We start from the raw sequence: 23,297 nt of genomic DNA, 5'->3' as shown, positions 1-23,297 counted from the left end.
GAGACTGTTGATCTGAAGAGGGGCTGAGACTGGAAGTGGCGTTAGCCCTTCCTCTTGAAATCACCTTCAAAAGGGGAAGTAAAAGAACTCATGATTTTGCTTGATAATAATTGGGCATGGAGTTTTCGGTATCGTGGTCCAGCTTACTCTCTCTCGTTACCTGGGTGATCAGTCATTGAGTCTTGCAAGTGATAATATCTTCTTAAACGCCCGTTCCCAGGAGGAATGAAATCAAAGTATCTAAACATAACCTTTGATAGCAGGCAAGCGCAACAAAAAGTTCAACTAATTTGAAATTAAACTGGGGACACAGCTGTTGGAAAACCACTTTGGATCTAATGATGTAGCCCCACAAAAGTACGACACACCATAATTGAGGGGACTCAGGGGTTTTGGACATAAGGGAAAATGTAGAATTATTTTAATGGAACTATAACGTTATTAGATTATTTTGACTAAACAAGGGATACAAAAAACGGGGATCTTTCGTGGAAAACACTTTAGGGAACCAGTAAATTTCTCAATGGCGAACTAGAAGACAAATGCAAATTTTCAAGGGATGAAGGGGATATGAATCACCCCCACCTTCCCTCCCCCTGGGAGACTCTTTCGCAAGGTAAAACTTATGCGCAGTGAATGCATGTATAACATTAAACTAAACTTCAGACACTTGATAATCCCCAACAACAATGTTTATTTGTTCTATACTGACCGCTGTTTCTTAAATCTATTGAGAGCAAATACCGAGATAAAACTAAGATGTATCAGTCAGCATATTTCTATAACAGACAACTGAAAGCAAGGCTGATCGTACTACGTGAAAAGTTGACTTTGCGAGACACCACCGCGACTAGAACCGTTACAGCAGGATTGCAACCGCAGACAGCTGTTTCGTCCTTCTTCTTCTTCTTCTTGCAAATTATTATTTTCTGACAACAAATTTTCTGACAGCTTCTAATTTAAACGTTGTCAGTGTTCTTCTCACTGAACCAAAATATATCCCATGGCTTTGATGTTTTTGTTTCCATTATCTGATAAGCAGCATGCCTCGTTTCCACACTTGTTGGAGTCATCAGGATTCCCTCCTGTACCAAACCCGATTCTGGAATCACAGCTTCTGCATTCATTTTCGTTGTTACCAAGGATACCGATTCTTGCTTTAGAATGGGCACTTATAGTGCTCACAGCATTGAAACCTTCCTTGTTACAGTTGAGCTGCAAGGAGGCCTGTGAACCAATCAGCGTCTTCCACGTGTTACGACCCAGTGAGGTGGCGCGGTGTTGCCCATCAGCGATCAGTGAGTACAGAGAGTTGGCCTGCTTGTTGATGACAATGAAGTTGATCTGTTGGCCGATCTTCATGCCAAGACAAATCTTTGAGAAGGGTGTGTTCCAGTAGGTCGGTAACTTTGCTTCATGGTGGTCAAAACCAGTCTTTCCTCCTGGGAGATTAAAGTCGACCTTGTTGCTCCAGAGTTGGGAATCGTAACGAAAGGTTGCCTATCGAGAATAAAAACAATAATCGCGATAGGTGATAAAAACGCCGGGAGAGTTACTCCATCCCAATCAAAGGATTTTCTTAAATTGTTTGGGATGTTAAGATGATTTCATAGAAACTACTTAGCACTTTTAAAAAAACTGTAAACCTTATTTTACCTTAGTAAACATTTTGTCACAAAAATTGTTTTGGAAGACTTTACGCTTCTTTACTTACAGTCAATGTAACAAGCACTAGTTTTGATTATTCTCTAAACGGGAAACTAAAGGTTTCGATCGAATCCTTCTGCCTCCAAAGAAAACACAGCGCCAATACTCCGAAAGATGTCACTTAAACATAACGCCATAAGAATACGTCATAATGTTTGACAATGTTTTAGATTACATTGTTCTAGGTTATAGAGTGTCATGTTTTACCTTAGCGCCGTCAATTTTCATGACCAGCGTCCATCCACCACCACCGCATGCTCCAAGGCCATGACTCGTCATATGACAGAAAACAGGGACCTTCCCAGAGTTCATTTGGAGGAAATAAGCTCTGTTCCCCTGCGACCTGATTAACAAAAAAAAACAGGCAATAACGTGAAAGCTATACCTAGAACTTCAATTAATTTATCTTTTTTAAGGAATAAAAAAAAAAATCTAAATTAAACCACGTCTGTGTGATGTGGTCTCCACCACATTTCTTGGTGGTCGACTCATGTAAGACACTATCTGAACAGGAAAACTAATCTTTAGAGCTTTCTCAAGAGCTCGATTTCTAAAATAAATTTATCAAACTTCATTTTTCAAAACGGTTGATATGATAAAAATGTGACAACGAACAAACTGCGGCAGTTAGAGAGAAGGATTGCTCACGAATTCGAAATGGAGATTTTTTTGTCAGAACTTGCGGTTATACGGATTTTTCGTTGTTCGCTTAAGTTTTTCGACACTTTAACAATGCTTTAAAATCCTAATCTTAAGACTAAAGAAATTCTTTTTTTTTCCATTCACTCCTTAAGTGTCCGTGATAATAATGTTGCAACTTAACAACTTACTGATGATTCAAGTAAATGTCTTTACACGACTCAAAGGACGAACCTGCCCAAGATAAAATGCAAAAAAAGTTAAGCGCGAAGGCAGTGAATAAAATAAAGCAAAAAAGTTCACAATTTTCAGTATACCATGAGATGTCCCGTTTATTGCTCGCATCAGCTGCTAAAATTTTCTCTCCAGAGTTGTTTCAAGGGATTTGATGGCTTCCTTGATTTCTCGCGAATCTTGATTCACGTTGACGATGACTGTGTTGTCGCCCTTTTTGACGGGAGATGGAGTCGACCCGGGTGAAGTGTTGTTACCATCAACAGCCACAGTTAGGATCGCGATCACACAGAATAGTCGCAGAATAAACCCAACGTTCATAGTCGAGCGGATATTGTCAGTGAGTTATCTTTTGACGAATTTCTTGCTAAAATAGTCCGATGGTTGAACAGTTGTAATTTACTGTAAAGTGTTCGCATTTTTTTTTTTTTTTTCATATTTACACCAGATGATGCCGTCACTAAACAAGATACATTTTCCTGCCACACTTCTCAACCAATCACATTTCTCCACATTTTGTTTATTTCACGCTTGGTTATTTTGAATTAATTGACATGAAGCGCACTAGACATGATCTAAAGCTCTTTATAAATTTGTACTTGATCAGTTCCTAAATTTGTCGTCTTTTTTACCCATGTAATGAATACTTTTGTCCTGAAAATAAACTAGGGTTCAAAATTATCCTTCGCCATAAATACATGTACATTATTTCCGCTCAAAAAATATGGCGTCACAAATTGAACATCGCATTGACTCGTGTGGAGAACTGTTCCGAAAATACAAATCGGCCAGCAAAAAAAAAATACTGTGATACACTATATTATAAAAAAACTTGCACTCTGGTGGATAATTAATTTACTGTTAATTTGCACTCGGCAGTCGAGTATCATTCATTCAATCACCGGTTGCGTTTTTATTCCCGATCATTCAATAAATTCCAATAGATGCAGTCAAGCGCAATATAATCGAGTTGAATTAATTTTATCTACTACTTGAAAGCGCTTCATATGTAAACACTTGCCTGTAAACGATAAAGTCAAGCTTAAATTCCCGTTTATCGTAAGAAAAAGAGTTGCATTTTTCCGTATGTGTGAAAGACGGAAAAAGATTGCTTGAATCGAGCCTAAAGACAAAAACTTTCGTAAAATACTGACTGCTTAATGAGGGTACCAAAGGGGGGTTTGTGATCCCGTTTCACGCACAAGTTTTAACCAAATTCACGTGTCACGTATACTTGAAACAGCAGAATTCACGGATCACGTTTCTTTTCTTACTATTTTTCACGCATCACAGTCTAATTTTTGCCCTATTTTCACGCGTCACGGACTAATTTTTGCCCTTTTCACGCGTCACGCATAAACCCTTTGCCCCCCTCCTTAATAAATGCCTAACAAACAGCAAAATCATTCAGTGATCAGAATTTGTTTTGCCCTACCTGCGATGCATGTCTTCTTCAGCATGTTTCATTCGTAGACTTCGCTGCAATTTTTTGCAAGGTCTTTTCCGTTGATAAGAAGCCAGCCAGTCCACACAAAACATGGGCAGAACATTTCACCCCTCGGCGCATTCCCTGCACTGTGATCAATTCATTTTTAGAAGTTGTTCATCACTGATAGAGAGCGTGCTATTTTTGGCGAAATCGGTCAATATCCGAATCCACATTAATTGAAAACTTTGTGTGGTATAGTTTCACCTATTTTCTCTTGTTTAACTGCAACGGACAGTAGCTGATGTTATTATTTATGCCAAATTTGTGTTAGAAGGCGTTTCATTGCTTGTTTTTGCGACGATTCCGCCAACATACCGACGAAGACCGAACAGTGATCTGAACTTCTTTTAGTATCCACGATCCGAACACACTGACATGAAGAGAAGTGGAATACGGGCAAAAAGTCTCAGCTAATCCGTGATCACATGTAATTTTCGAAATTCTTGAATCCGCTCAATGTATCGCAAAAATCCACAATCCGTGCGCTTTTTGAGGCCAAAACCGTCGATCAGCGAAACCATTCAACCCCTCCTGGCAATAAAAACTCGTGACCAAAAACCCTGCGCGAACTTAGCAGACAAACCGTGCTTACGCGATAATTGTCATTGCTACTAGAAAGGCGAAAGTTTAAACGATTTTGGGTTTTGCAAAAATGTTTATTCAAATTTTTTTGTTTTGACTTTTTACAATGCAGATTGAATCAATTTTAGCTATTACTTGTGAGCATTTCTCGTTTAAAATAACACTTGCCCCGTAACGTTTAAATCAAGCTAGAATTCCCGTTTATCGTAGAAATAGTTTCGCATTTTTTCCCTGTGAACAAAGAGAATTACAGTTGCTGGATAGAGAATCTTTTGTAAAACACTGCCTAACAAACGACTTACAAATAGCTTAAACATTCACTGATGCCATGTTTGATTAGAATGTTTTCTACTCTACCTGCGATGTCTTCTTCAGCATTTTATTCGAAGATTTTGCTACAATTTTTGAGCGGTCTTTCCAGTGCGTAAGAAGCCAGTGAGTCTACACAAAACATGGCCGGAACAGTTCAATCCTTTGCTAGTTCCTTGCACTTTGATCAATTCATTTTGAGCAGTTGTGCATTGCTGGTAATACCTCACGACAAAAAGCGCTGCTTGAACTCCACAATCCGTGATTCTTCCATAATGGAAATTTCTACTGGAAGGGTAAAAGTATAAACGGTTTTATGTTTCACAAAAATGTTTATTCAAACTTTTTTGTTTTGACTGTTTATCAGATACGGAACGGTGGATGGCATTGTCTAAAAATAAAACATGTTGCAGATAACAAATAATGCATGTAAAACGAACTAAAATTTTAAATTTGTTGCTGAAAGAGGCAAACATATTGTGGACTGGCACATGTAAGCGTGCCAATTTAGAGAACGAATGGTTAATCTTATATATAATTGAGCAGAACCCAAGTGTAATGATGACCAATAATAATGCTCTTTAACGAGATTCATAACAAGACGCGGAGTCAACAAGTCACTGAATATTGCCTGACGCCACGTCAGCGCTGTCGTGGTGTAACCTCTATGCGCATGCGGCTGGCGAGTAGACAACTTCCGGAGAGCGGTCGGGCTGCCTTTTGATTGGATAGTCATAGAAGGCTTTTCGGGTATGTAAGGTATTTTGTCTTACAGAATATTTATAAGAGATGACCGTACGACTGTTTGAGAGCCCTTCATCTAAAACTTAAGTTTCCCACTGCATTGTTAGACAGCTAGTGAATAGAACGAGAATTATAATCAAGGAACTATTTTCTTGATGTACTACGAAATTCTCCGAACTAACATTATAACAGACGTATGGGAATCAGTATGGAGAATTTACATTTCGAGAAATTGTTTTTCTTATGGTAGTCAGTCAGACATCTGTGGTGCAGCATAACACGTTGCAGAGTTGTTTCATTTCACTAGTCGGTCCACTTGGGTTTGCATATCACATGGAAGTCACACGAATTTGGTACATGTTAAACAGTTAACATGACCAAAGTTAATCCCAGATTCAGGTTCCACGTTTCGCTCTACTTCATACTATCGCTTCCTTTTCTTCTTGTCAGAAGACTTTCCTTCGCTCTTACGTTTCTCGGACTTCTTTGACTCTGAAAAGTAAAATAAAAAATCAAAACAAAAACGTAACTCAGTCAGTATACGTATCTTATTAACCAAGCGTAAGGGACATACTGGAAAAATATGGCCCTACAGTCATGCTAAGTTGCGAATGAAGTGTTGTATCAGACTCAAAAAACATGCTCCCTTGATGCCTCGGAAACGAAAAACTACTTTTTCATGTACATGTAAAGAAATCTCTTATCAAAAGTATTAAGAGAATAAAATTATGCAGGAAATTCACTGCATGAAACAGCAACTACTGTACTTTTATTTAACAAAATAATATCATTCACCTTCTTTGTGCGAGGTTTCCCCTTTATCATGAGATGTCTTCTCTTTATCTGCAGTTAAAAAATAAGGGAGCAGTGTTATGAGTGGCGAGGGTATTGGACTTAAAATCAAGATTACATGTACATGTATTCTTGGGGTGACCACTAACTGGATTTGCTGCAGGGCAAATCGCAGTTCCACTCCTTAGTCATTGTTCAGTATTGTTCTATTTTGTGACTCCCCAGTTAGCATTCCAGCTGCAATAACTAAAATAACTGCAAGCTCATTGTACAGTGACACTTATTTACAATTCTAGTTCTAGTAAGTTGATTAATTTTATATTTATTTGTATCTTCTGTCAATATACATAGGGAGGAAATGGTGGCCTACGATGTACATGTATTGGTTAATGCACTGGACTCTGGATAAAAGTGGTCCAGGTTCGAGCCCTGGGCAGGGTTTTTGAGTTGTGTTCTGGACAGGACTATTATTATGCAACGGCGCTGGAGGTGGATTGGCCATGTCATCCGAAAGGAAAACGTATCCATCACAAAGACAGCACTATACTGGACACCCGAAGGAAAGCGCAAGCGTGGCAGGCCCAAGAATACATGGCGACGTACAGTAGAGACAGAATTGAGGGGCTTAAACCAAAGCTGGAACACCATCCAACAGCTGGCCAAAGACAGAGAGCAGTGGAGGACCTTTGTTGCTGCCCTACGTGCCAGTGGGCACAATGGGCAATGAGTGAGTGAGTGAGTCTGGACAGGACATGTTACTTTCATAGTGCCTCTCTCCATTCAGTATATAAATGGGAACAGGTGAATTTAGTGCTCCAGGACAAGCTCTGGCTTGTTGGTGTCAGTTTTGTGTTTCAGTCAAGTCAATAGAAGTACTTACAGTTTTAAGTGTCAGTGTTCCTTTCAGGGTGTTCTCTAATTATTGATGGGTTTAAAGCATAGGCACCACAAGTTGTGTAGTTTTTTTTTTTTTTTCCTTTTTTTTCCCACCCAGAATTGGACATGGCCTTAAACTATAATGTGAAAAAATACTGATAGATCTGTATTTTGTTCCCAGCATGGCCTTCATTTCAGATGCAGGAACATTAAACTAAAAGGGAAATGTTAAGACATTTCTTATTATTCAGTACATGTAATTATTAATTTATAACATTACCTGAAGGTTCCCACAATGCACTCTTTACAAATCTCCTGGCAGCTCCTTTATCTATTCTTGCCGATGCTGTCACAGAAAAAAATATATGTTACTAACACTATGTAGATGCACAAGAACATAAAATTTTGAAATTTATAACATACATGTAAGTGAAGAAAATTCTATTTCATGAACAGTTCTATAATATAATACTGACAGTAGAACCCGGTTACTCAAACTTAATATGGCAAATTGAATATTCAATCAACCCCGATAACTCGAACCCCGCTAACTTGAACTGTTTTTCATTTCCCTTCAGAGTTTGAGTCACTGGGGTTCTATGTACAGTACCATTTTTGATCAATTTATGGGCATTTGTTCTTTAACAAGTGACATTTACATGTACAGTACATGTATATTCGCATATTGTATTCTTCATAGAACACAAATAAAAACAATAACATAGATTGTATTTTATCTCATTCTTAACAATAAAAAAGCTTACTTGTTCAGCAGAACCAAATCAACATAGGTTTTCCGAATGTTATTATAAAATGAGATCCCACAGCATAAATAAAGGTGAAGTAATCACTTAAATTGGTGTTAAAAATGTACTAATTTTCAAAATAATGTATTCTTGAATCACAAAACAAACCTTCTTTCTTTTCAGCTGCCTCTTTCACTTTACCCATGTACTTCTTTATTCTGTCCTAAGATTAAACAAGCAAAGGGTTTTTTAAGTTGAAAACATGTCTGAAATTTAACAGTCAGGAAGAGGAACAGTTTTTCAGTTTTAAAGTTTGTAAACTGTACTTAATTCAACAATGAAATTTATATTTTTTTAGTTGACTTTCCCAGGAAACAGAAATTAAGACCATTAAAGGATCTAAATGTGCTGTAATGACACATTACTTTACAACTTTTTTAACTTCCCACAGAAAAACAGATTTTCCTTGAAAAAAACGTGTGCCTTATATCCGAATAAATACGGTATGCTACTGCACATTTACAATGTATTTCTAGATGGAATGCAATTGAAGAGGGTAGTGGAAGTATTTTCTAGTGTGGTTTTAGTGTCTTACTGAAATGTTACATGTACATGTACTGAAACCTTCAATTTAACAGAAAAACATTGCCCTTTGATTTTTGAGACAAAAAATCTGAAAAAAAAACGTTTTCCTTGTGGCATCTTTTAGAAATCTTAAATTGAACAAGAAACAAAAGAAACCTCTTACATGTAATTAGACAAACAATAAAATCAGCAGAGTGATGCATGTCACCGGTTATTTAAGACAATAATAACATTACACATTCTTTTGTGAAGTTACTTACCAGCTCAGTCTTTACAGGATGTTGCCGTGGATTCACACCTTGTGTGGTAAGATACACTAGGGTATAAAACAAACAGTGTTTCATGAAAATACAGTGTATACAGTGTAATAACTGAAAGTGATAACAAACTCTCACTGGCAAATTGCCATTGACTACTGTACTGGAAAACCACATACCGTAATGATTAGATTTAGCGCCCGGGGCGCTTATTTACTTTTGGCACCTCAAGGGAGGGCACTTATTCGAGACAGGGCGCTTATTCGGGACAAGGCGCTTATTTAATTTTTTGAGAAACAACCAAATGTTCAAAACAAAACTTTAATAAAATATTAAAATAACTAACAATGACAGAAACTGTAACAGTAACAAATTGTTGAAAGTTTAATTACTTTTAAAAGAATTGTTCATTTTAGCGTTTATTATATACATGTACAGTATGGTGACATCAATGACTTCAGTAGGGGTAGTTATTCACAACAGGGGCACTTTTTAGGATAGGGGCGTTTATAAGAATGAGGGCGCTTATAAGAATGGGGTGCTTATTGGAATAGGGGCGCTTATTGACAAAAACACATTCAAAGGGGGGCGCATATTCGAAAGGGGGCGCTTATTGGAGGGAGGGCGCTAAATCGAATCATTACTGTACTAAGAAAGTTCAGCTTGTGATTTATAGGTTTTCCAAGTGTTCTTCCAACATACATTCCAAGTGTTTTTTTGAAACAATAGACCAAAGAATTGAGTGGTAAATTGCATGAATTAATAGTAAACTTTAAATCAAAAAATAACATGTTTGTGAACATTTTATTGAAACATTTTGTGGAACAAAGTATAAGGTAATACACTATATATTATACATGTGTGCATCATGGTAATTTTGAAATCAAACTACAGTGGAACCCCAAAATAACGATATGCCACGGGGGCAGTAAAATTATATCGTTATATCAAGGAATCGTTATATATCGGGGTTCCGTCCCATACATTTTACTATTGCCGGGACATAACATATTCATCGTTATATCGGGAATATCGTTATATCGAAGATCATTATATCGGGGTTCCACTGTAATCAATTATATGTACAATGTAACTGTGGCTGATGTTTTCCTTGCCGTATTCCCTGCATTAAGTCCCACTCTTCCCTAAATGGGGCCTTTCCTCTCCTTGAACTTGAGAAATTACATGTAATTGACAGTTTAATAGAATCGCACTAACATCTTGTGCAATGTAACTGTGGCTCATGTTTTCCTTGAAGTAGTCCCCACATTAGATCCTACTCTTCCCGGCCTTAAAAGGGGCCTTCCCTCTCCTCTCCCTCTCCTTGAACTGGTTGACTTGAGAAATTATTTGACAGTTTGATAGCATAATTAAGGCATGATTCACACGACTTTTGTATGAACTTTTGATTTCATAATTTTTTGCAACACATTGTTACTACTTTGCAGGCTCAAAAAAATTGAATAAAGGCCTCCACAAAAATAAATTAGGGTGCACAGTAGGATCAGATCTTAAAGTTTGAAAACCCTGGTATGCAATTATCTGTGACAAGGGATGTACACAGGATGCGCTCTAGCTGCAACCTCGAGCAAAGCACAACGGTGTTTATCAAAATGGAAGAAGAGTAAGAGGAACACATCCCAATAAAGTAATTTTGTCATGTTGTTGTGTCAAAAAATAAAATAAAAACTTTTGCAGGCCACTGGATATATCTTGAAGTTTAGGGTAACAGTTTTATATATATTTAAACATGTAGGTTTTGGTTCACTTACTCCAGAACATTGAGTTGATGGCATAAGCAACAACTAAATCAAGTTTCGCACTCTGTAGTGGATTGATCTAAAAGAGATAAAAATCATGCTTTACTGTGTAAGAAATAAAGTAGTTTCATGCATCCAAAATGTACGTGTAGTCATTACAAGGTTAACAATATGGAATCATTACTGTTCATTTTAAACTCAAACACAGCTTCTGGTACCCATTTGACTGGTGGAGGGAGTGAAAATTACAGTAACTGTCTAGGATTTTCACTAAATTTGCATCTCCGTAACTCTGCGCAAATAATTATTATTGGATTTTGATAGCTTTTATGTCTTATCAAAATATAAATCCAAGGATTATTTTCCTCAGATAAAGAGTTAAGATTCAGGTTGAACAGTTGTAAACATAAAGATAAGATGTTCTACATGACACGAGCATGGGACAAAGAAAAATTCTGAGTCCCCGATGGGAATCGAACCCATGGCCTCCCAGATACCGGTTGAGCGCTCAAACCAACTGAGCTACGAGAGACTCGTTGTGAGCTGGGCCATTTTACTAGGTTGATATGTGACACGCGTCCTGCATAATAAAGATGGTAAATTTTAAGCTTGGTAATAATAGTATCCTAGCAGTATGCAGGACGCGTGTCACATATCAACCTAGTAAAATGGCCCAGCTCACAACGAGTCTCTCGTAGCTCAGTTGGTTTGAGCGCCCAACCGGTATCTGGGAGGCCATGGGTTCGATTCCTGTCGGGGACTCAGAATTTTTCTTTGTCCCATGCTCGTGTCATGTAGAACATCTTATCTTTATTATTTATTACCGAGCTTAAAATTTACCATCTTTATTATTTACTACAAAACTTGATGAATTCGACATTGCTGATCCTAGCAGTATGCAGGACGCGTGTCACATATCAACCTAGTAAAATAGCCCAGCTCACAACGAGTCTCTCGTAGCTCACTTGGTTTGAGTGCCCAACCGGTATCTGGGAGGCCATGGGTTCGATTCCCGTCGGGGACTCAGAATTTTTCTTTGTCCCATGCTCGTGTCATGTAGAACATCTTATCTTTATTATTTATTACCGAGCTTAAAATTTACCATCTTTATTATTTACTACAAAAAAAGTTGTTAACATAATTTTAAATTTATACATAAAGCCCGTCTAATCAAAATTAACATGTACTAGGTCAATTTATAAGCAACATGCATGAGAATTTTTTGACAATTTACTACTTAGTTTATTTTATCAATACCAATGTGCCAACGTAAGCCATTCTGACAAATTCAAGTTGCTGTTTCCATGCAGTAAATTCAAAAGCTTTTTAGGTTAAACCGACTAATTATGGCATACACGTGACTTAAAAGAGAACATAATTTTGCAGCGGGACGTTCCATTTTTTATCCGCACCCCCCCTAAGGATGACAGGAATCCGAACCCTCAATTTTTTGTCGGTGCCCTTTGAAAAATGAAATCCGAAGGGTTGATTGTTTGTCGGCACCTTTGAAAAAAATTTCCGAACGGTCCAAATTTTGTCGGCTTCTTTGAAGAAAAAATCCGAACCCCCCTTAGCAAAAACCCGCCATCCTTAGGGGGGGTGCGGATAAAAAATGGAATGTCCCACTGCTCAACAAATTATCGGCATGCGAGTTAGCTGGAACCAAATCGATATAATCTCCAAACCTTTTCCTTCAAATCGTCCACTGGTGTCTCCAGAAGTGGTTTAAATACATCTTCAACTTTTCCCAACGCTTCATGAAACGTCTCTAGCGACTCAGTGACTTCTTCAGGCAAATCGGGTTCTTCTTCCACTTGGCCCGCCATCTTGAATGCTGCGCTCGTGGGAAGCCTGGGTCAGAGTGCATGATAACGAGGCTTCTTATAGCTGTTGGGCTATTTTTAGTGTCGCGTGGGCGCGAATGTTGCGGAAAAATTGAGTTGTCAAAAAATGCCACGTGGATCAAGACTGGGTATACAAATGTTATGTTCTTAATTACAACGATTTATGAAAAAGAATATAAAATGAACTACGCTTTAACAGTTAAACTCAACACAACAAGAGTAAACCAGGTCGAAGACGAGAACACAGCACCGGCATGGGAATTACACTTTCTCAGTTTTTCCACCGATTAGGTGATCTTTATCGCTCTTTCTCAAATCACGACGCTCGCATCCTCATGGTCGGGTTAGATGCAGCTGGAAAGACCACGATTTTATACAAACTCAAGTTGAACGAAACCGTCTCCACGATTCCAACCATAGGATTCAACGTTGAAACTGTTTCCCCTTGCAAAGGTGTGACTTTTACAGTTTGGGACGTCGGTGGCCAAGAGAAAATCCGTCCATTATGGCGCCACTATTTCCAGAACACCCAAGGTCTAATCTTTGTCGTGGACAGCTCTGATCTGGAAAGAATCTCAGAAGCGAGACAGGAACTCTTCAGTGTTATGGAAAGCCCCGAGATGGAAAAAGTGCCTGTTGTAGTCATTGGCAACAAGCAGGATCTTCCTCGTGCCCTCAAGTCACACGAGCTTGCTCAACAGTTGTCTCTCTTGCAGCACAAGGCGAACCCGTGGCATGTACAAGAGGCGTGTGCAAAGAACGGCGACGGAATCTACGAAGCTATGCACAAGCTGAGCGATATGGTTAAAGAGTTTGAGAAGAGTTCAAGAAAATACTGATCAGGGAGCTTGATAAGAACCGCGGGACGGTAAATGAAAAACTTTCATAAACAGTATCTACATTTTTGTTAATTTTTTTACGTCACGAAAACATTTGCACAGCAAGTTTAAGAACTTAATCATGCAGTTATCTATCTAAGATCATTTTTTGATATAGTATAAAGTAGAACATTTTCTCAATCACAGCTTCTTTTTAATGTTATGTATTCCCAATGTCAAACATGAGTCATTTTGACTGCAATTGAAGTGTATAAAAAACAGCAATATTATTCATTTATGGACCTGGAACATTTTATAAGCAGAACAAGTATTCAGCTTAATTTTTTGCGTTATATTAACGTTTCTCCGTGTGAGAATATTCATCAGTTTAGTTTAGTTTCACTGGAGGCTAAGAAGTTCGGCTTACGCAGCCGATAGTTGACTGCTTCTGTATTGCATTCGAAGCCTAATTTAAGATTAAATTTTTATATGTTGTCCATGGTTTTATAAGCCGAGTGTGAGAGTGTAATTTACATTTTTTTGTTAATAAAATAAAACAATTAATTGAATTTGAAGTGAACCTGTATTGTTAGCTTATGCAGGCGCTTGTTGGCAGACCACGCGACCCACTGGAACACGACTAGGGGTAACAAATTTATAACAACTAGTAGATCGACTTCAAACAAGAACCTCTCGATTTGGAGTCTGACGCATTCTTCTTATTTAACTTCCTTTTAGTCTCTGTTCTCGTCCCACGTGCCTAAACTTAGTTCATTTCGTATACGAGCATATATCGTCACCTCTACATCAATTGTTCAATACAATACAATTCATTTGGCATTTTCTCACCCAAAACAATTACAAGTGTAATTTTTTAGGACTTTATTAGTCTCAGTGTCGTCACGCAACGCTCTTGACCACAAAAGAGCGTTGCGTGACGACATCTTGAATGCCGCGCTCTTGGGAAACCTGGGTCAGAGTGCATGATTACGAGGCTCATAGCTATTGGGCTATTTTTAGCATCGCGGGGCGCGAATGTTGCGGAAAAATTGAGTTGTCAAAAAATGCCACGTGGATCAAGACTGGGTATACAAAAGTTACTTTCTTAATTACAATGATCTATGAAAAACAGTATGAAAAGAGCTGCGCTTTAGCAGTTAAACTCAATACAAGAAGAGAAAACCAGGTCGAAGACGAGAACACAGCACAGCTATGGGAATCTCACTTTCTCAGTTTTTTCCAACGAAAGAGTGATATTTTTGGCTATTTTTCTATTTTCGACGCTCGTATCCTCATGCTCGGGTTAGATGCAGCTGGAAAGACCATGATTTTATACAGACTGAAGCTGAACAAATACGTCACCACAATCCCAGCCAAAGGTATCAACGTAGAAACTGTTTCTCCGTGCAAAGGCGTCACTTTTACAGTTTGGAACGTCGGTGGCCAAAGGAAAATCCGTCCATTATGGCGCCACTATTTCCAGAACACCCAAGGCTTGATATTTGTCGTGGACAGTTCTGATCTGGAAAGGATCTCAGAAGCGAGACAGGAACTCTTCAGTGTAATGGAAAGCCCCGAGATGGAAAAAGTGCCTGTAATAGTCATTGGCAACAAGCAGGATCTTCCTCGTGCCCTCAAGTCACACGAGCTTGCTCAACAGTTGTGTCTCTTGCAGCACAAGGCGAACCCGTGGCATGTACAAGAGGCCTGTGCAAAGAACGGCGAAGGCATCTACGAAGCTATGCACAAGCTGAGCGATATGGTTAAAGAGTTTGAAAAGAGTTCAAGTAAATACTGATCATTAAGTTGACAAATTCTGCGTGATGGTAAATGAAATACTTTCATAAACAGTGTCTAAATTCTGATTTTTTTTGTAAGTGACGAAAACATTTGCACAGCAAGTTTAAGAACTTTGCCATGCAGTTATTTATCTAAGATCATTTTGGAAATAGTAGGTAGAACATTCTCTAAAGCACAGCCACTTTAAAATATAATGTATTCAAAATTAGTAATGTTGACTGCAGTTGAAGTGTATGAAACAGCAATATTATTTATTTATGTACCTGGTACATTTAATCAGTAGAAAAAGTACTCAACTTGAATTTCTGCGTACACAGCCGGTACACTCGGTACACTCGGTACACTCGGTACACTCGGTACACTCGGTACACTCGGTACACTCGGTACACTCGGTACACTCGGTACACTCGGTACAGCCGGTACGGCCGGTACACTCGGTACGCTCGGTACACCCGGTACGGCCGGTACTTTCGATACGGCCGGTACAGTAGGTACAGTCGGTACGGCCGGTACAGTCGGTACAGTCGGTACAGTCGGTACAGTCGGTACTAGGCTTTTATAGATTGTGCTCCTAAAAGTGGCATATTATGCTACTAGCAGTGCTCAAAATTTTGCCAAATTATGCAAAAATTATGCCAGAATTCCCAAATTATGCTTCTGATTTCCGAAATTATGCTCACAAAATGACGTAGATTCTATACATAGAGATGCGCAATAACGACACCAAATTATGATGTTTTTTAAATAAACTGTTGTTGTACATTTATTTGTGTTTATGGCAGTTTATCACGGCCGTCAGCTGTCCAAATTAGCTGCTCGCATCTCTAAACCGTTTGTAAAATGCCTCCAACGACTTAACAATCACAATTGTATAGCTAAAACACGCATTGCAAGAACAAACTACCTAAATTTCATTTATTTCTGTAGAAAGTACACCATATTTACTACATTTTATGAATTTATGCACCAAAAAGTGCTAAAAATTGCTAATTATGCCGTGGCAGTGCTCGTTTCACAAATTATGCTTTTTAGCTCCAATTATGCCAAAAATTATGCTAGCACAATCTATAAAAGCCTAGTCGGTACAGTCGGTACAGTCGGTACGGCCGGTACGGCCGGTACAGTCGGTACGGCCGGCACAGTCGGTACGGTACAGTCAGTACAGTCGGTACAGTCGGAACGGCCGGCTATGGCCGGTATGGCCATAGTACGGTCATAGCCGTGCTTACTCATCCTTACCCATGTTTGCCCTTGCTATTATGAATCCTTATGATAAGCCATAAAGGTTCTTTAGATGGGATGTAAATTAGAGGAACTACTAACGAAGAAAGAAATCACAACAGACATATAAAGTCTTTATTTTAATAACTAATTTTCTATTGTTCTCGTGAATCAGCCAATCAGAGAGCCGCTTTGAACCCGTGCGGGACTGCTCTTAAGAAAAAATGAATTGGTTGATTATTTTTTCTTTCCATCTCAGAGAACTTTTCATTACAACTCAGGATACTGGAGTGATAAAAATGACTACAACCTCGCTGGAGGGGAAACTGGGTTTGACACACAAGAGACCAAGTTGCCGACCTACTGGAACACATCCTTCTCCAAGATTTGTCTTGGTATGAAGATCGGCCAACAGATCAACTTCATTGTCATCAACAAGCAGGCCAACTCTCTGTACTCACTGATCGCTGATGGGCAATACCGCGCCACCTCACTGGGTCGCAACACGTGGAAAACGCTGATTGGTTCCCAGGCCTCATTGCAGTACAACTGTAACAAGGAAGGTTTCAATGCAGCTAGCGGTGACACCACCTTGGGTAAAGCGCGAATCGGTTTCCTTGGTAACAATGAGAAAGACTGCTATCGATGTGATTCCAGAATCGGGTTTGGTACAGGAGGGCGACATGATGACTCCAACACGTGTGGAAACGAGGCTATGATGTCACCAGATAATGGAGACAAACACATCAAAGCCGTGGGATATATCTTGGTGGAATGAAAGAGGAAGCAATGAACTTTAAACAAACTGCCTGGGAACCATGTCGAATGTGACTTTTAAATAGGTAGATATAATTAGGGCACAAAATAATATAACACTAGTAAATTTTTATCACATGTGACTGAAACAACAAACCACAAGCTGAAAGGCTTTAAGCTCAGCTAGATTACGCGCATTTTAAGAGTAACGCTTGTTTTATTTTTCCCGCAATCCTGCCATACGGCCCGCGCCATCAAAAACATAAGACATAAAGACATAATTCATTTATAGACGAAGAGCTTAGGAGCCGTAGCTCGTTAAAACGCTCTCTTAAAATGAAAAAGGTTCAAAAATTACAAATAGAAGACGGTTAAAAAGGTAAAAAGAGCGTATATGTACAAAATTGTGATTATGGCATCAAAATTTAAATTAGCCAATCAGAGGCCGGGTGCGGGGAAAAGATGAGTTTTCCTACGACAATTAGGTTTTGCGCTCTCTGATTGGTTGTGTTGAACGAGGAAAAAACAGAGAAATTACATGAAGTGAGGCGCGAAAAATGTTCAACATGGCTCGAAGTCGAAGCGCTGGTTTCTTTTGTCGTTCCTTTTTTTTTTATTTTACTGAGTTCACAGGCTTTCTCAACGAACTGCAGCCAGTGATTTTGATTTAGTGTGCGATGCTGTTCGTGTCTGACTTGCTGGAATGACGATCGCTGGGTGAGATTCATGTTGCATTTGAAGACTCCGACGCTATGGTCGATTGGACTCGACATCGAGGAAGCTCGTTAAACTGCCTCCCAGACCAAAATACATTTTAACGAAGAAGCGAACATCATTCCCTTTTTCCTTCACCTCATTTAAAAGGTTGATCACTATTATGTACGCCGCTCTAACCAGCGTTGGGTAGAGTACTACTGGTATGTTCCTGTGGAGATTGTTCAATTCGTAGCTGCAGTTCATAACCCTATAAGCTTAACTGAAGTCATGAATAGTAAAAGGACGCGCTTGAAGTCTGGATTTTCGAGGTTTAGGGCCTTCGCTAGATTTGGGTGCCTTTCAAATCGTTGTTATGTAGCATTTCGGGTAGACTGGTCTTGTCAGGTAGAAACTGTAGTGTAGAAATGAAGTTTGTTTTGTTTGATTTGTAAAGATGATATCTTGAGTGTATTTAATTATTTCGGAGTTAGAAAATCTGTTTTGTTTTTGTGACTGCATATAAACTTATATGTATTATTGAAATCCTAACTTTAGGAAATGATAAATCTTTTAGAGTAAAATTTACTAAATTAAACTTTTTAAATCAACTTTTCAATTGTTTAATTTCAACTAGAGTCAGGCTTCTCCAGTTAAGGATTATAATAATTTTCCTGTGAACTGCTATGTTTTGTCTCATTTCATTTGGCAAGAGCTTTTAATTTCGTTTAGGACTATAAAGATTCATTCTCATTAAATACTAGGAACAAAGGTTGACTATAATCATTTAAATTTTGTCTATCAGGGTTTGTTTTTTTTTTCTGTTTTTAGGATTAGATTTCTAGGCGTGTTATAAAGACTTTAATACAAAACAACATACTTTTCATCTTAAATGGATAACACCTTGTTTAAATCAAATTTTAATAGCCTTTAATAGCCTTGCCATTATCCTTGTAAAGGATATAATCCTGTTGCAAAAAAGCTTAATGATTTCAAAATTTGTAGTTCTGTAAGTTGATAGTGGCTACTAAAAGAGTTAGAAACCCTTTGGAAGATCTGTTAGCAATGATTGATAGAACACTGCTGATCACTAAATTTTATCTTAGTTGGAAAAGCAAAAAGCTGTGCTTGCTAGTGCACAGGCCCTGATCCCTTGATAATATATACGTACGCCTTAACTTTTATTTTGTAAACGGTATTAATATTTTGTATCAATGTGTTCTGATACAAAACAGCCACTGTTTAAGGTCTATATTTTATTCTCTTACCTTGGGAGAATCTGATTAGGGCCAGCTTTCTCAGCCAACGTTTTCCCCAGTGACCTCTCAAAACTGGATTCAACTGGTTTTGACTGATATTGACATAGGCTTCCTAATCGCAGTAGGTGATGTTATAATTATAGCACATATTAAAAGTTGTAGATCTTTTAGTAGAAATAACAAAAAAAAGTGCCGCCAAAATTGAGCTGCCGGGCAGCCGGGGACGCGCTTACCAACAGACTTTTTTTGCTGTGCGTTTTTAAACATTTGGGATACAATTCATCAAATGAAACTCAATATCAGTGAGACTACAGTAGAACCCCGGTAACTCGAACTCTGAAGGGAAACGAAAAACAGTTCGAGTTAGCGGCGTTTCGAGTTATCGAGGTCGATTGAATATTTAATTTGCCAAGTTAATAATTGATAGTTTACTGATTTTTCAGCATTTTAGTATACAGTACAGTGCAAATTAAACCTACATCTCCAGAAACTTTAACACGATCATAAATTCTTTTGATAAGAGTGAAAAAAGGCTGATAAATACGTGATCTGTTCGTTGCTCAAATCAATAGGCAACCGTGGCGAGTTATCCGAGTTCGAGTTACCGGGGTTCTACTGTAGTTCCAAGATGCAGGAAAAGGTTTGTGTTGGGCTTTATTTTTATTAAATTCGGAAAAATACACGGTTTTCGAGCCCCATCGAGTGGAGAAAAACAGTGGCAATCGACATATACTTCATTTAGTCGACAGTGAAGTATCACTTCATGTTTGGAGCGATGACGTAGGAAAACCCAGTTTTGCCCACCGTTCATATTGCGGGCTCAACCTCCGTATGGCAGGAACCGGAAAAAGCATAATTTTGCTTTTTTTTTTTTTTCCTTTTCAATTATCCTGAATAGTGATTTCGTAGGGACGGGATTTACAGGACCTACCGAATATGAAGCAATGATTCAAAAGAAACCACCAAAAAAATAAATATTGATGATGATGACAACAATAAGAGTTATAATAATGATAATGATAATGAAGTTCACATTTTCGTACAAAGATTAACCCAAAATTTTATTATCAATTCGGTATTAATTTAATATTGTCATTTCCTCTTTGCTTATAACGTTACTGTTACAAGGCTGGTACAACGGAAGTAGGGCAAGATTTCAACTAGCAGAGCTAGTTTTCTTCAGGGCCAGTACTATAATCTACCAGCCTTGCAATCAATCTGGTTTTATCAACACTTAGAGTGACGTCTGGTAGGAGCATTTCTTAAACAAAAGATCCGACAGCAGACAAACCAAGCAGTTTATGGCTTGGTTGTGTGGTCCCCTGCATCCAAACTTTTTTTATTATTATTGTTGCAGTATGAATTTGTGCTCATGCAAATAAAGCTACTGCAGTCGTTGTTGTTGTAACCGTCTGCTATTGCCGTTTGCACGTGAATTTGAGTAGTTTTTAGCGTGTCGTGAATGTGCGATTCAACCCTTGGACGTACAAGCAAACTCAACCCCCCACTGTTGTACAGGGAGGGGGGAGAGGTGGATGGAACCCCTCCCCAGGGTTTTCGTTTTATTAAGGTACAGCGAAAATATTTTGCACTGTGTAGAAAGCCATGAGCCTACTCTACAAGATGACAAAATTTTTGTTGGCTGTGACGTCATATGACGGCACATGGCGTCATTAAATCCGCCATCTTGGATTTCACCATTTTCTTAGAAAGTCAGAAAATAATTAACGAAAATTGATGCAGAATCATGCCAGAATGCTTATGGAATGTAAAAATGGGCATATCGTACAATTCTGATTCATAAAACTGGAAAAATAAAGAAAAATATTAGAAATTACGATTTTTGGCCAGACTTTTATTAACTGTTTAGAAATCAGTGTGAAATCGCTCGCATGCAAGCTCCAAAGATCAACTATTTTTAAGGCCCAGACACTCTAGGCGACAATTCGCTGCAGCATATCGCGGGGACAATTCACTGCAACATCAGTCGCCTCGTGTGACATGATGCATTTTTGTGAAAGTCTTTGTCGCTGCGTGCGATCACAAATTCAAACTGGTTTGAATTCGTGCAACTGATCCCTGCGACAAATTAGCGTTTTTGTGTTTTTGTGCATGTTCTTACCCAAAACAATTACAAGTGTTAATTTTTTAGGACTTCAACAATCGTTTTTGGTCGTCACGCAACACTCCTCCCCACAAAGGAGCGTTGCGTGACGACGCTAGAAACGATTACGAATGAGACAAGGACTTCATCAGTACAAAAGGCAATTTCGTAGCTTTTCAAAGCGATCCCTTGGCATAAATAATAAAGGCTTTCCCCACTGATTTGTTTTGAAACAGAGGCTACATTTAACAGTTTGAAAAGACAGTAAGAAGTCTAAGATACGTCCCAGTTACAGTCGATACAGCCGCCTGTTAATTTACTCAACAGTCACCCAAAGCACACGATCCACGATACGGGCAATTCCTAAATGTTCAAAATTAGTTAGGCAAAGACATTTGTATGGAACGTAACTATCAAATCAAATCATGAACACACGCCGAGCTTAAGCGCCTGTTGTTCAGTACTCTGACTTATCTGGACTTATTGCCATATACCCAACCTCGTTCCCAGACAACGAGAAGGAGAGGACCCTGGGAACGACCCACGGCTTTTAGTGGAAGAACCGGCAAGCTTTATTTAAAATGCAAGACAACGAGGCTAGAAAGCTTTAGCCTTTGGCCTATATATATATTTAGCGCCGCATCTTTTCAGCTACGTCGAACAACATTGAGTCACGACAGAAACTACTGCTTTAAAAAATGGTGATCTGAGGAAATGAATGTAACGAGTGATGTGCTTTGATAGTGCAGAGGGGAAGGTACAGAATATGGAGGAGCGAGAAATTGGCGTAAAAAGTAGGGAGTAGGGAGATTTATCCCCCTGTCCCTCCCCCCTCAGTGATGTACAGTACAGTACATACAATACAGCAAGAAGTGGCGGCCAGATCGAAGAAAAGAGAGAGAACAGTTTAAACTGATGGGAAAATCATCTTCTCAGTTTTTCAGTTGAATATACTGTAATCAACTTTTCTCAAAAGATGACGTCACAACTGGAAACAAGCAGGACCTCCCTTGCAGTCTAACAACAAAAGAATTCGATCAGCAATTGTCTCTTTTGAAGCAAGAGGCCAAGAGTAAAAAAAGAACAGGGAGGGTATATGTAAAGTAAAGCTGTACACATGCTGAGTGATTTAAGAAGAGGTCAAGAAAGAAATGCGCGTCACCGTTCACTGCCAGTATTGTCCTTGTCACGCAACTGTAACTAGTAGTGCTTTAAGTGCTCCTAAACTGATGGATGAAAATCTCACCCCACTTTAAATTACTGACACAGTGTCAATTTTTGGATTATTAATTAGCGTAACCGAATTTCTGTGGTAACTAGGAATTCAATAGTTCTCACAAAAACTGTTCTTCGTTTGTAAGACCTATCCTGTTAGCAAGACTGTCATTGAGTCAACTTGAAATTTCTCAAGGTCTGTCAGTTCTGCACAGACCATTCGCTGGCAATAGACTGTAACAACCCACTGAATCTGAGAAATCGGCATTTAATGCGCTGGCATTCGAACATGGACCATACAACCCCGTTCCTAGGGTTTTCCCTTGGTAATTTGGAAGGATTAGGGTTTACCTTCCTTGTTCGTTGTCTGGCACAACATGATTCAAATGTAGATTTCAAATCTCACACGCGCAAGTCTGTTGACTGTTTTGCGTGTTGTTTATCCCAATTTATGTCATGCCATAAAAAATACAGCCAATCAGAATACAGGAAAGCCGTTGTATATTTAACAATTATTCCACGAGCGCGCGTTGGATATGAAATGCGTAGCGCCGAGTTGGCTATAACGATCTCATATCCAACAAGTGCGAGTTGAATAACTGTTTTATTAAAAACGCCCAAAGAATTGCAATATTTACACCCCCCCCCCCCCTCCCTAGCTGTTTTTATTGACATGTTTTGGCTACCATATCTGTGGTCAATGGTGTATGATCTCATACATATACCATTGCCTGTTAACCAATCAAAAGGAAGGAATTGCAATATACCATTGCTAAAGTTTTTTTTTTATAATCGACGAAATTCAACCCAACCTTCCCATTGTGCGCTGCGATCTTTTTTTTTAACGAAATTTAGTAAGCGTATTTT

At 38.7% G+C, this 23,297-nt stretch overlaps 3 protein-coding genes and 2 pseudogenes across 4 annotated transcripts; 3 read left to right on the top strand and 2 right to left on the bottom strand.

Annotated features, from left to right (window-relative positions):
- Positions 1-684: 684 nt before the first annotated feature.
- On the bottom strand, positions 685-4,560 carry LOC144636496 (putative skeletal organic matrix protein 5). Its single transcript, XM_078495716.1, has 4 exons — positions 2,664-4,560; positions 2,538-2,580; positions 1,915-2,050; positions 685-1,500 (listed from the first exon to the last, which is right to left on the bottom strand). Exons 1-4 carry the CDS (start codon positions 2,689-2,691, stop codon positions 982-984), a joined length of 726 nt encoding a protein of 241 aa, XP_078351842.1. The 5' UTR covers positions 2,692-4,560; the 3' UTR covers positions 685-981.
- A 144-nt stretch (positions 4,561-4,704) lies between these two features.
- Positions 4,705-12,559, bottom strand: LOC144636533 (nuclear nucleic acid-binding protein C1D-like). Of its 2 annotated transcripts, XM_078495765.1 has the most exons (7): positions 12,406-12,559; positions 10,733-10,799; positions 8,964-9,019; positions 8,287-8,341; positions 7,653-7,718; positions 6,500-6,547; positions 4,705-6,196 (listed from the first exon to the last, which is right to left on the bottom strand). In XM_078495765.1, exons 1-7 carry the CDS (start codon positions 12,544-12,546, stop codon positions 6,129-6,131), a joined length of 501 nt encoding a protein of 166 aa, XP_078351891.1. In that variant the 5' UTR covers positions 12,547-12,559; the 3' UTR covers positions 4,705-6,128. The 2 variants fall into 2 exon arrangements, with proteins under 2 accessions (XP_078351891.1, XP_078351892.1); XM_078495766.1 differs by lacking the exon at positions 6,500-6,547.
- Positions 12,560-12,762: 203 nt separating this feature from the next.
- LOC144636596 (uncharacterized) lies at positions 12,763-13,923 on the top strand (annotated as a pseudogene).
- Positions 13,924-14,579: 656 nt separating this feature from the next.
- LOC144636597 (uncharacterized) lies at positions 14,580-15,180 on the top strand (annotated as a pseudogene).
- Positions 15,181-16,534: 1,354 nt separating this feature from the next.
- On the top strand, positions 16,535-19,231 carry LOC144636561 (uncharacterized). The gene has a single exon (XM_078495797.1). The coding sequence runs from the start codon at positions 16,801-16,803 to the stop codon at positions 17,179-17,181; it is 381 nt and encodes a 126-aa protein (XP_078351923.1). The 5' UTR covers positions 16,535-16,800; the 3' UTR covers positions 17,182-19,231.
- The last annotated feature ends 4,066 nt before the right edge of the window (positions 19,232-23,297 follow it).

The sequence above is a fragment of the Oculina patagonica genome, chromosome 13 (assembly GCF_052425735.1).
Source record: "Oculina patagonica isolate OP01 chromosome 13, crgOcupat, whole genome shotgun sequence".
NCBI lineage: Eukaryota > Metazoa > Cnidaria > Anthozoa > Scleractinia > Oculinidae > Oculina > Oculina patagonica.
This window is presented reverse-complemented; position numbering and strand designations above follow the sequence as displayed.